Genomic DNA, 13,458 nt, shown 5'->3' with positions numbered 1-13,458 from the left:
GTCCATTTCATGTACCTGTTGACTTGTCCCTCTTCTTATTTCTCCAGCAATAGTAGTACTCCTCTAGGTTCTATACTGTCTACTACCCTCTTCCTCCTTTTTATCAATGATTTTTTTCAACAAGATACCCAATTTCACTTAACAGATGGATCAACTCTACATTCCTCCACTTTCAAACTTACTCCATCTTTTCTCACTCCATTTGTATCTCATCTGATCCTGTCACAACTACTGTAAATTCAGATCTGGAGAGGATTTTCTAAGTAGGCAGACACAACATAATCAACCATCATATCTCTAAACCCATCTTCTTATTCTTATTACCACAACTATTAACTTCCCATTTTCCTATTATGGTTCTGAGAGACCATGGTCTATCACTAAACACAATTAACACAGAATCATCATAGACCATCACTAAACACAATTAACACAGAATCATCATAGTGTTTCACCTCTCCTGGAAGCCCTAAAATACACAACAGAAAATTCTGCCCCTAAAAAAGTGTCTTGTTACAATGCTGATAATTCTTCTCTTCCTATCATTTACCCTAATCATACAAAGGACTGATTCATCCTTGTATGAAGTACTACCCAATCTGGAGTGGTTCTAGCTCCACATGTAGAGAAAGACCTTTTACAAAAGACAAGATGCATTCTTGAGAAATCTGTTAAGAGGAGTCATTATAATATGATGCTCATGAAGATGCATTCTTGACTAAGACAATTCTTACACTAGAAGTGTTATATAATGGTTTCACTGGGTAACAGTTGATGGCTCTGCAGATGTTATTATTCTGTTTCATAGATATAATGATCACACTGTTAATATGAATACCATATGAAACTAAATCTAAGCAACATTCACAAATTTGTCAGAGCCAGCTGTGTTGTTGATCATTGATGCTGTGTTTGGACACCACTACAACTTTCTTGCCTGCTCTTCAATGCAAACTGCATCTTATTCCTTGAGCAGGAAACCACTGCAACTAGGGATTTGGTGGAGTGGCTGGTTCTTTTCATCCTCTTGGTGTCATGAAGTATCATTTTAACGCTAGAGGAAACAAAAGCAGGCTACTGATCAACACGTAACTGATACTACCCTGCCTCAACCCTGCATATCACATGCATCTTTGTCCACAAAAATCACTTTCCTAAGGACATAAAATGTTTTACCTGTACTTGCACTTCCAGCCTGTTTTCTAGGCATGATGAGTTTAAAATATTCTCTAAATTCAAGAAGATAACTAAAACAAGAGCAATGGAGACTGAACTGACGAGCATTATGGTGGGATGTACACAACTGGCATAGAGAATATAAGCAAAGATAGTAGTGAATGTATTTGTTGATTCTTTATCTTCTACATTTGATGTGTTTGGTGATACAGTGGTAGATATAGGGTGTTTTGCTTGAGGTGGTGTGTGAAGTGAGAGGGGTCAGGGAGAATGATTTGGTAAACAGAGAAGAGGTAGTGAAAGCTTCGCAGAAGATGAAAGCCGGCAAGGCGGCGGGTTTGGATGGTACTGCAGTGGAATTTATTAAAAAAGGGGGTAACTGTGTTGTTGACTGGTTTGTAAGGATATTCAATGTATGTATGGTTCCTGGTGAAGTGCCTGAGGATTGGCAGAATGCATGTACAGTGCAATTGTACAAAGGCAAAGGGAATAAAGGTGAGTGTTCAAATTACAGAGGCATAAGTTTGTTGAGTGTTCCTGGGAAATTGTATGGGAGGGTATTGATTGAAAGGGTCAAGGCATGTAAAGAGCATCAGATTGGGGAAGAGCAGTGTGGTTTCAGAAGTGGTAGAGGATGTGTGGATCAGGTGTTTGCTTTGAAGAATGTATGCAAGAAATACTTAGAAAAGCAGATGCATTTGTATGTAGCATTTGTGAATCTGGAGAAGGCATATGATAGAGTTGATAGAGATGCTCTGTGGAAGGTATTAAGAATATATGGTGTGGGAGGTAAGTTGCTAGAAGCAGTGAAAAGTTTTTATCGAGGATGTAAGGCATGTATACGAGTAGGAAGAGAGGAAAGTAAGTGGTTCCCAGTGAATGTCTGTTTGCGGCAGGGGTGTGTGATGTCTCCATGGCTGTTTAATTTGTTTATAGTTGGGGTTGTTGGGGAGGTGAATGCAAGGGTTTTGGAGAGAGGGGCAAGTAGGCATTCTGTTGTGGATGAGAGGGCTTGGGAAGTGAGTCAGTTGTTGTTCGCTGATGATACAGCACTGGTGGTTGATTCAGGTGAGAAACTGCAGAAGCTGGTGACTGAGTTTGGTAAAGTGAGTGAAAGGAGAAAGCTGAGAGTGAATGTAAATAAGAGCAAGGTTATTAGGTACAGTAGGGTTGACGGACAAGTCAACTGGGAGGTAAATTTGAATGGAGAAAAACTGGAGGAAGTGAAGCGTTTTAGATGTCTGGGAGTGAATTTGGCTGCGGATGGAACCATGGAAGCAGAAGTGAGTCACATCGTGGGGGAGGGGGCAAAGGTTCTGGCAGTGTTGAAGAATGTGTGGAAGGCGAGAACGTTATCTCAGAGAGCAAAATAGGTAAGTTGGAAGGAATAGTGGTTCCAACAACGTTATATGGTTGTGAGGCATGGGCGATAGATAGGGTTGTGCGGAGGTGGGTGGATGTGTTGGAAATGAGATGTTTGAGGAGATTATGTGGTATGCGGTGGTTGGATCAAGTAAGTAATGAAAGGGTAAGAGAGATGTGTGGTAATAAAAAAGTTTGGTTGAGAGATCAGAAGAGGGTGTATTGAAATGGTTTTTATTAACACGGAGAGAATGAGTGAGGAAAGATCGACAAAGAGGATATATGTGTCAGAGGTGGAGGGAACGAGAAGTGGGAGACCAAATTAGAGAAGGAAGGATGGAGTGAAAAAGATTTTGAGTGATCTGGGCCTGAACATACAGGAGGGTGAAAGGTGTGCAAGGAATAGAGTGAACTGATATATCAGGGTCGAGGTGCTGTCAGTGGATTGAACCAGGGTATGTGAAGTGTCTAGGGTAAACCATGGAAAGTTTAGTGGAGCCTGGATGTGGAAAGGGAGCTGTGGTTTCGGTGAATTACACATGACAGCTAGTGACTGAGTGTGAACGAATGTGGCCTTTGTTTTCTTTTCCTAGTGCTACCTCATGCGCACATGGGGAGAGGTGGGTGTCATTTCATGTGTGGTGGGGTGGCAGTGGGAATGGATGAAGGCAGCATGTATGAATATGTACATATGTATATATGTATATGTCTATGTATGTATATGTATGTGTACATTGAAATGTATAGGTATGTATATGTGCATGTGTGCGCATTTATGTATATACATGTGTATGTGGGTGGGTTGGGCCATTCTTTCGTCTGTTTCCTTGCGCTACCTTGCTAATGCAGAAGACATCGTCAAAGTATAATAAATAAAATATATATTACTTTTTTTTTTTTTTGCTTTGTCGCTGTCTCCCGCGTTTGCGAGGTAGCGCAAGGAAACAGACGAAAGAAATGGCCCAACCCACCTACACACACATGCATATACATAAATGCCCACACACACACATATACATACATATACATACACAGACATATACATATATACACATGTACATATTCATACTTGCTGCCTTCATTCATTCCCGTCGCCACCCTGCCACACATGAAACAGCATTCACCTCCCCCCACACGTGTGAGGTAGTGCTGGGAAAAGACAACAAAGGCCACATTTGTTCACACTCAGTCTCTAGCTGTCATGTGTAATGCACCAAGACCACAGCTCCCTTTCCACATCAAGGCTCCACAAAACTTTCCATGGTTTACCCCAGATGCTTCACATGCCCTGCTTCAATCCATTGACAGCACATCAACTCTGGTATACCACATAGTTCCAATTCACTCTATTCCTTACACACCTTTTACCCTGTATATTCAGGCCCCAGTCGTTCAAAATCTTTTTCACTCCATCCTTCCACCTCCAATTTGGTCTCCCACTTCTCCTCGTTCCCTCCACCTCTGACACATATATCCTCTTTGTCAATCTTTCCTTACTCATTCTCTCCATGAGACCAAACCATTTTAATACACCCTCTTCTGATCTCTCAACCACACTCTATTTACTACCACACATCTTTCTTACACTTTCATTACTTGCTCAATCAAAACATCTCACCACATATTGTCCTCAAACATCTCATTTCCAACACATCCACCCTCCTTCGCACAACCTTATCTATAGCCCATGCCTTGCAACCATATAACATTGTTGGAACCACTATTCCTTCAAATATACCTATTTTTGCCCTCTGAGACAACATTCTCGCCTTCCACACATTCTTCAATGCTCCCAGACCCTTCGCCCCCTCCCCCACTGTGTGACTCACTTCTGCTTCCATGGTTCCATCTGCTGCCAAATCCACTCCCAGATATCTGAAACACTTCATTTCCTGCAGTTTTTCTCCATTCAAACTTACCTCCCAATAAATTTGTCCCTCAACCCTACTGAATCTAATAACCTTATTCTTATTCACATTTACTCTTGGCTTTCTTCTTTCACACACTTTACCAAACTCAGTCACCAGCTTTTTCATTTTCTCACCTGAATCAGCAACCAGCACTGTGTATTCAGCAAGCAACAAAAACTGAATCACTTCCCAAGCCATCTCATCCACAACAGACTGCATACTTGCCCCTCTCTCCAAAACTCTTGCATTCACCTCCTAACATCCCCATCCATAAGCAAATTAAAAAAACCATAGAGGCATCATGCACCCCTGCCACAAACCGACATTCACTGGGAACCAATCACTTTCCTCTCTTCCTACTCGTACACATGCCTTACATCCTTGATAAAACTTTTCAATGTTTCTAGCAACTTACCTCCCACACCATATACTCTTAATACCTTCCATAAAGCATCTCTATCAACTCTATCATATGTCTTCTCCAGTTCCATGAATGCTCCATACAAATCCATCTGTTTTTCTAAGTATTTCTCACATACATTCTTCAGAGCAAACACCCGATCCACACATCCTCTTCCACTTCTGAAACAACACTGCTCTTCCCCAATCTGATGCTCTGTACATACATTTACCTTCTCAATCAATACCCTCCCATAAAATTTCCTAGGAATACTCAACAAACTTATACCTCTGTAATTTGAACACTCACCTTTATCCCCTCTGCTTTTGTACAATTCCACTATGCATGCATTCCACCAGTCCTCGGGTACTTCACCATGAACCATACATACAGTGAATATCCTTACCAACCAGTCAACAACACAGTCACCCCATTTTTTAATAAATTCCACTGCAACACCATCCAAACCTGATGCCTTGCCGGCTTTCATCTTCTGCAATGCTTTCACTAGAGGTTCACCAAACCATTCTCCCTGACCCTCTCACTTTGCACACCATCTCGACCAAAATTCCCCACATCTGCCACTCTATCATCAAACACGTTCAACAAACCTTCAAAATACTCCATCTCCTTCTCACTTCTTCACTACGTGTTATTAGGTCCCCATTAGCCCCCTTCACCAATGTTTCCATTTGTTCTCTTGTCTTATGCACTTTACTTACCTCCTTCCAAAATATCATACTATACTCTCTCACCCCAACTCTCATTTGCCCTCTTTTTCACCTCTTGCACCTTTCTCCTGACTCTTCTTTTATACATCTCCCCGTCATTTGCACTACTCCCCTGCAAAAATCATCCAAACGCCTCTCCTCTATCACTAATAATCTTACTTCATCCCACCACTCACTACCCTTTCTAGTCTGCCCACCTCCCACCTTTCTCATGCCACAAGCATCTCTTGTGCAAGCCATCACTGCTTCCCTAAATACATCCCATTCCTCCTCCACTCCCCTTACCTCCTTTGTTCTCACCTTTTTCCATTCTGTGCTCAATCTCTCCTGGTACTTCCTCACACAAGTCTCCTTTCCAAGCTCACTTACTCTCACCACTCTCTTCACCCCAACATTCTCTCTTCTTTTCTGAAAATCTCTACAAATCTTCATCTTCATTTCCACAAGATAATGATGAGACATTCCTCCAGTTGCCCCTCAGCACATCATCATCCACAAGTCTCTCTTTCACATGCCAATCAATTAACGAGTAATCCAATAATGCTCTCAGGCCATCTCTCCTACTTACATATGTATACTTATGTAATCTCTCTTTTTAAACCAGGTATTCACAATCATCAGTCCTTTTTCAGCACACAAATCTACAAGCTCTTCACCATTTCCATTTACAACACCGAACACCCCATGTACACCCATTATACCCTCAACTGCCACATTACTCAAATATACCACACTCTTGCTAAATCAGAGCAGGATACTGTACTAATCCATGGCAGAGTGGAAGTTACCAGAATAATGGCAACTAGAAATCCAAAAAAAGCATGAGGAAGGTAAGTTCCAAGAGCTTAGTGAAAAACAAAGTAAATGCCAAACAGGGGCTGATGAATGGTCAGTGGGTGAACCCTGACGATGATGTAGGAAACTATCATCAAATACATGGTCAACAAGTAGTGAGAGGCATTAACACCACCAAATGGCTGGAGATCAAAAATTTCCAATCCCTGAGGATTCTTAAGATTCTCTCAAGGTACATGGGATGAACCAACCCTGGAGAAAATATCTTGAACAGGTGTCTGTTGTAGCTGCTTTTGATATATCTAAGGCTTTTGACAGGGTGTGGCATCAGGGTCTTATATGTAAGCTCCCCTCTTTGGCTTCCCTCCCTCAATTTGCTCCTTCTTATCTACCTTCCTCTCTGGTAAATCTATTTCTATGGTTGTTAATAGATCAGCCTCCCCATTTTTTCCAGTAAGAGCAGTCTCCCTCAAGGTTCTTTCCTGTCCCCTACACTTTTTCTCCTTTTTTTCAATGATTTCCTCTCCTCGAAAATTAATCCAAAGCACTCATACACTGACAACTCAACAGTGCATCCATCCACATCCTTCACTTCTGCTCCCTCTTCTCTTACTCAATCTGCATCTCATTTTGACACAGTTTCCTCAATAAACTCAAACTTGGACAGGATATCTCAGTGGGGTACACAAAATCTTGTTAAGTTTAATGTCTCCAAGACCCAGTTTCTACCCATCTCTACATCGAAAACTCCTCAAACTCTTGTCTCTCCTTTGACAGTTCTGTAATTCCATCTCTTGACTCAGTGAATGTACTTGGTATTACTCTAATATCCACTCTTTCTTGGAAACCCCACATTACAAGAATAGCTAAGTCTGCCTCTAAGAAACTGGGTGTCCTGTTTAGATGTCAAACCTTCTTCTATTCTGAACAGTTGCTCTGTTTATACAAGGGATTAAATTGTCCTTGTATGGAGTAATGCTTTCACATTTGGGGTGGTTCTAGCTCTGCACCTTGACAGAATTATATCGAAAGTGGTCCAATTTATGGGACTTTCCTAGGCTAACTTCCAAACTTGAGCCCTTTGCCCTACAAGAATATGTTGGTTCACTTTCCCTCTTCTATAGGTATTGCTTTGATATCTGCTCCCAAGAACCAACTGCTTGTGTGCCCACACCACTAGCTAGACCACACAATACTAGGCAAGCTGCTGCATCACATGATTATTGTGTGGCCAACAGCAACTCAAGGATGGGCCATTCTGATACTTGCTTCTTTCCCTACACCTTGCAAATACTTTCCCATGTCTTTTCTTTTTCTGTTTCATAATTTTCTCTATATTTCAATTAAGGCCCAGCCTTGACATGGACTTTTGCTTGGAACCTTACCAATAGCAGTATGCAAAAACATATGATGAAAAAAAAGCATGATGAATGTCTGCATGTCACCTTTCTATTAATGCATGAAATGGCTCATAAAAAATATATATATTCAATAACATTTTGGATATTTGGTTTATAGTTTTATTGATAATCTCGATATGATGCAGAGTAAATAAAATGATGAGGTATATGCACACAATGGACAAAGGTAAGGCTGGGAGGAAAAAGCTAGAACTGTACTACAAAGCATGTTATTCACCACTATATCTAATAAAAATTCAGTAAAACTTACCTTCATCACTGACAGAATCTAAGCTGGAGCTCCCTGGCGTTTTGGAGTCAAGACAGTGTCAAGCCATGGAATGTAAGGAAGGAGTCAAAACTTAGTTAGTTGGGAAAAATGATAACTACTACAGTATATGGATTAATCAGTCACAATACCAAGATAACAAAGGTATCATGGTACTACAAGTATGATAAAGTGGAGGTGTGCAAAAGAGTTAGATAACATTTCAATCCAGTTAGAAGCACTATATGTCCTTTAATACATGCTATTCTTTAACTATAGGTGCTTACATGATTACTTTCTTATCTCATGACAAAACACTTGGTAAAATAATGAAAGGGACTTTGTTAGAGCAACCATTTGGACAATCTATATCATTCCTTATTTATCTTTCATATCAGAGATGACATGACAGTTTAGCATATACAGAATTTATCTAAAACTAATAATCATAGTTTTCTACACGATGCACTGTATTCAAAACAATGGGTTTTAGCATCTAATATGACCTGGCTAATCTGAAGGCATGATTAGTGCCAGATGAAAAGTCTATAACAAATGCAAGAAAAGAAGGATGGATAGGTAAGTTGGAGGTAGGGTAAGAAGGAAAGGAACAGAGCCACACTTCTTGTAGATTATGATCTTTAGAAATGTAACCTTGGTATATCTAATCTGGAAGCAGCAGAGATCTTAAATGTATTATGCGCTTTGTAAAAACCTCTGGCATGTTATTAATGTATGATCTAATGTTAGGAAATTTGAATAATAGAATACAAATGTCATGTGAAATTATTTTTCAGTCCTTTCTCCTTCCAGTATGAACGTCTTGACACTTACTACAGGACACACAAGCAGTCTTCTGTATGCGGTGAAAATGATAATGGCCTAATTACATTATAAACGATTAACAGATGTGGTTCTATATCCAGGTACCATTGATATTTGTGGGATACTATACCCTAGCCCTTCTATGTAAGAAAAGCAGCAAGAGTGCATCTTACCATGTCTCTAAATCACTCCAGCAACTTTTCAGTGCAATATTCAGATATATCCAAATAAATCATTTTCACTTACATGTGACATTCAGATTCACCCTAACATCTGCAATATCAATTTTCCACGAAATGTTCTGTCAATATACAAATACATACAGTGCATTTATTTTCACGTTTTTTGGTGGAATTTTATATGTGTGGTATATTGCATTTTATTATTTTTTTCTTTACCATTATACTTTGTCGCTGTCTCCCGCATTAGTGACGTAGTGCAAGGAAACAGACAAAAGAATGGCCCTTTTTTTTTTAAAAAATTTTTCCCCTTATTTTCCCCCCAAAAAATTTTAAAAAAAAACCCCCCCCCCCCCAAAAAAAGGGGGAAAAAAAAAAGGGGGGGAAAAGGGGGAAAAACCCAAGCCCCCTTTTTTTTTTTAAAAAAAAACCCCTTTCCCCCCCCCAAAAAAAAATTTTTTGGGGGAAAAATTCCATTTTTTTTAATAAAAGGGGAAAATTTTAAAAAAAAAAATTTTTAAAATTATTTTTTTTTTTTTCCCCCCCGGGTTTAAAAACCCCCAAACCCCAAAAAATTTTTTTTTTCCCCCAAAAAATTTTTTCCCCAAACCCTTTTTCCCTTTTGGGGCCCCCTTTTAAATTTTTTTTCCCCCCCTTTTTTAAAAAAAAAAAAAAAAACCCCCCCCCCTTTTTTTCCCCCTTTTTTTTTTAAAAAAAACCCCCCCCTTTTTTTTAAAAAACCCCCTTCAAAAAATTTCCCCAAAATTTTTTTTCCCCCTTTTCCCCCCCCCCCCCAAAAAAAATTTTTTTCCCTTTTTTTTTTAAATTTTAAAAAATTTTTTTTAAAATTTTTTTTTTTTTTTTTCCCCCCCCAAAAATTTTTGGGGGGGGGCCCCCCCCCCCCCCCCCCCCCCTTTTTTTTTCCTTTTTCCCCCCCCCCCCCTTTTAAAAAACATTTTAATTTCCCCTTTTTTTAAAAAATTTTTCCCCCCCCCAAAACCCTAAAAAAAAAAAAAATTTTTTTTAAAAAAAAAGGGGGTTTGGCAAAAAAGGGGAAAAAGGGGGTTTTTTAAAAAAAAAGGGGTTTTTGGGGGGGAAAAAAAAAAAAAAAAAAAATTTTTTTTTAAAAAACCCAAATTAAAAAAAAAAAAGGAGAAAAAAAAGGGGGAAAAAAAAAGGGAAAAATTTTTTTTAAAAAAATTTTTTTAAAAAAAAAAATTTTTTAAAAAAAAAAAAAACCCCCAAAAAAACAAATTTAAAAAACCCCAAAAAAAAATTTTTTAAAAAAGGGGGGGAAAAAAATTTTTTTTTTTTTAAAAATTTTAAAAAAAGGGGGGTTTTTTTTTAAAAAAAAAAAAAATTTTTTTTTAAAAAAAAGGGGTTAGTAAAAGCTTTAGGGAAAAAAAAGGGGGGGGGTTTTTTGGGGTTTTGGGGAAAAAATTTTTAAAAAAAGGGGGTGTTTTCGGGTTGGAAGGTTTAATTTTTTTAAATTTTTTGGGGGGGGGGGGGGAAAAAAACCCCTTTAAAAAAAAAGGGGAAAGATTTTTAAAATTAAAGGGGTTTTTTTTTTTTTTAAAAAAAAGGGGGGTTTTTTGGGGGGGGGGGGGAAAAATCAGATTGGGGGAAAAGCATTTTGGTTTCAGAAATGGTAGAGGATGGGTGGGTCAGGTGTTTGCTTTGAAGAATGTATGGGAGAAATACTTAAAAAAAGCAAATGGGGTTTGTTGTAGCATTTTTGGATCTGGAGAAGGGAAAAATGATAGAGTTGGGTAAGATGCTCGTGGAAGGTATTTAAAAATATTTGGTGGGGTGGCAAGGGTTTTTAGAAGCAGGAAAAGTTTTTAAACAAGGATGTAAGGCATTTGTACGTGTAGGAAGAGAGGAAAGTGGTTGATTCTCAGGGGAATGTAGGTTTGGGCAGGGGGTGTGATGTCTCCAGGGTTTTTTAATTTGTTTATGGATGGGGTTGTTTTGGGAGGTGAAAAGCAAGAGTTTTGGAAAGAGGGGCAAGTATGAAGTCTGTTTGGATGAAGGGCTTGGGAAGTTATCAGTTTTGTTCGCTGATGATACAGAGCTGGTGGCCCGATTCAAAAGGGGACAGTGTGAATTGTGTGCATGGGTATATTTTGTAAAATTTTTGTGTGTTTTGTGTTTGGTGTTGGGGTTTTTTTTGGTGTGGGGGGTGTTGTTTTGGGGTGGGGTGGGGTTTTGGGTTTTGTTGTTTTTGGTAATGGGGGGGAAAAATATATAAAAAATATATATATTGAGAGGGATGCCCAAAAAAGACCTTTTTTTTTTTAATGTGCGAGAGGTGCCCAAATGGACGGATGTCTGATCATTTCTTGTGGAGGCAAAGGGGAAGATTTGTAGAGGTTTTTAGAAAAGAAAAAAAAGAATGTTTTGGGGGGAAGAGTGGTGAGAGAAAATGAGCTTGGGGGAAAGGGGACCCTTTTGTGAGGAAGTACCAGAAGAGATTGAGTACAGAATGGAAAAAGGTGAGAACAAAGGAAAAAAAGGGGAGTGGGGGAGGAATTTGGGGTGGGAAAATTTTGGGGAACCCGGGTTGGGTGCGCCAAAAAAAAGCTTGTGGCATGAGAAGCGTGGGAGGTGTTTGGGGTTAAAAGGGGGAGTGAGTGGTGGGGTGAAGAAGAAAAATTATTAGGGGAAAGAGGAGAGAGAAGCATTTGGATGATTTTTGCAGGGAAATAATGCAAATGAGTGGGAGAGGTATAAAAGAAAGAGGCAGGAGGTCAAGAGAAAGGTGCAAGAGGTGAAAAAGATGGCAAATGAGAGTTGGGGTGAAGAGTGGTGAGAGTACTTGAGCTTGGGAAGGAGACTTGTGTGAGGAAGTACCAGAAGAGATTGAGTACAGAATGGAAAAAGGTGAGAACAATGGAAGAAAGGGGAGTGGGGGAGGAATGGGATGTATTTAGGGAATCAGTGATGGAGTGCGCAAAAGATGCTTGTGGCATGAGAAGCGTGAGAGATAGATTGATTAGAAAGGGTAGTGAGTGGTGGGATGAAGAAGTAAGATTATTAGTGAAAGAGGAGAGAGAAGCATTTGGATGATTTTTGCAGGGAAATAATGCAAATGAGTGGGAGAGGTATAAAAGAAAGAGACAGGAGGTCAAGAGAAAGGTGCAAGAGGTGAAAAAGAGGGCAAATGAGAGTTGGGGTGAGAGAGTATCATTAAATTTTAGGGAGAATAAAAAGATGTTCTGGAAGGAGGTAAATAAAGTGCATACGATAAGAGAACAAATGGGAACATCAGTGAAGGGGGATAATGGGGAGGTGATAACAAGTAGTGGTGATGTGAGAAGGAGATGGAGTGAGTATTTTGAAGGTTTGTTGAATGTGTTTGATGATAGAGTGGCAGATGTAGGGTGCTTTGGTCGAGTGGTGTGAAAAGTGAGTGGTAATAAAAAGAGTGTGGTTGAGAGAGCAGAATAGGGTGTTTCGAAATGGTTTGGTCACATGGAGAAAATGAGTGTGGAAAGATCGACAAAGAGGATATATGTGTCAGAGGTAGAGGAAACGAGGAGAAGTGGGAGACCAAATTAGAGGTGGAAAGATGGGGTGAAAAAGATTTTGAGGGATCGGGGCCTGAACATGCAGGAGGGTGAAAGGCAGGCAAGGAATAGAGTGAATTGGAACAATGCGGTATACCAGGGTCATCGTGCTGTCAATGGATTGAACCAGGCATTTGAAGCGTCTGGGTAAACCATGGAAAGTGTGTGGGGCCTGGATATGGAAACGGAGCTGTGGTTTCGGCATTATTGCATGACAGCTAGAGACTGAGTGTGAACGAATGTGGCCTTTGTTGTCTTTTCCTTAGCGCTACCTCGCACACATGAGGGGGGAGGGGGATGATATTCCATTGTGGGAGGTGGCGACGGGAATGAATAAGAAGGCAGACAGTGTGAATTGTGTGCATGGGTATATATGTATGTGTCTCTGTGTGTATATATATGTGTACATTGGAGATGTATAGGTATGTATATTTGCGTGTGTGGACGTGTATGTATATACATGTGTATGGGGATGGGTTGGGCCATTTCTTTCGTCTGTTTCCTTGCGCTACCTCGCAAACGCGGGGGACCGACATCTCGGCGACAAAGCAAAATATAATAATAATATATATATTGAGAGGCATGCAAAAGAGAGACTTTTGGATTGTTTAAGTGTGCTGAGAGGTGCAACTGGACGGATGTCTGATCATTATCTTGTGGAGGCAAAGGTGAAGATTTGTAGAGGTTTTCAGAAAAGAAGAAAGAATGTTGGGGTGAAGAGTGGTGAGAGTACTGAGCTTGGGAAGGAGACTTGTGTGAGGAAGTACCAGAAGAGATTGAGTACAGAATGGAAAAAGGTGAGAACAAAGGACAAAAGGGGAGTGGGGGAGGAGTGGGATGTAT

General features: G+C 39.9%; 1 protein-coding gene across 1 annotated transcript in view; it reads right to left on the bottom strand.

The window, feature by feature from the left end:
• Positions 1–13,458, bottom strand: part of LOC139754592 (inositol hexakisphosphate and diphosphoinositol-pentakisphosphate kinase-like) — a 264,046-nt gene that overhangs the window by 79,744 nt on the left and 170,844 nt on the right. Inside the window, exon 12 of the mRNA XM_071671998.1 lies at positions 8,046–8,078. Within this exon, the coding sequence (XP_071528099.1) occupies positions 8,046–8,078 (33 nt within the window). The remainder of the gene's footprint in view (positions 1–8,045; positions 8,079–13,458) is intronic.

This window comes from Panulirus ornatus, chromosome 17 (genome assembly GCF_036320965.1).
Source record: "Panulirus ornatus isolate Po-2019 chromosome 17, ASM3632096v1, whole genome shotgun sequence".
Lineage (NCBI taxonomy): Eukaryota > Metazoa > Arthropoda > Malacostraca > Decapoda > Palinuridae > Panulirus > Panulirus ornatus.
This window is presented reverse-complemented; position numbering and strand designations above follow the sequence as displayed.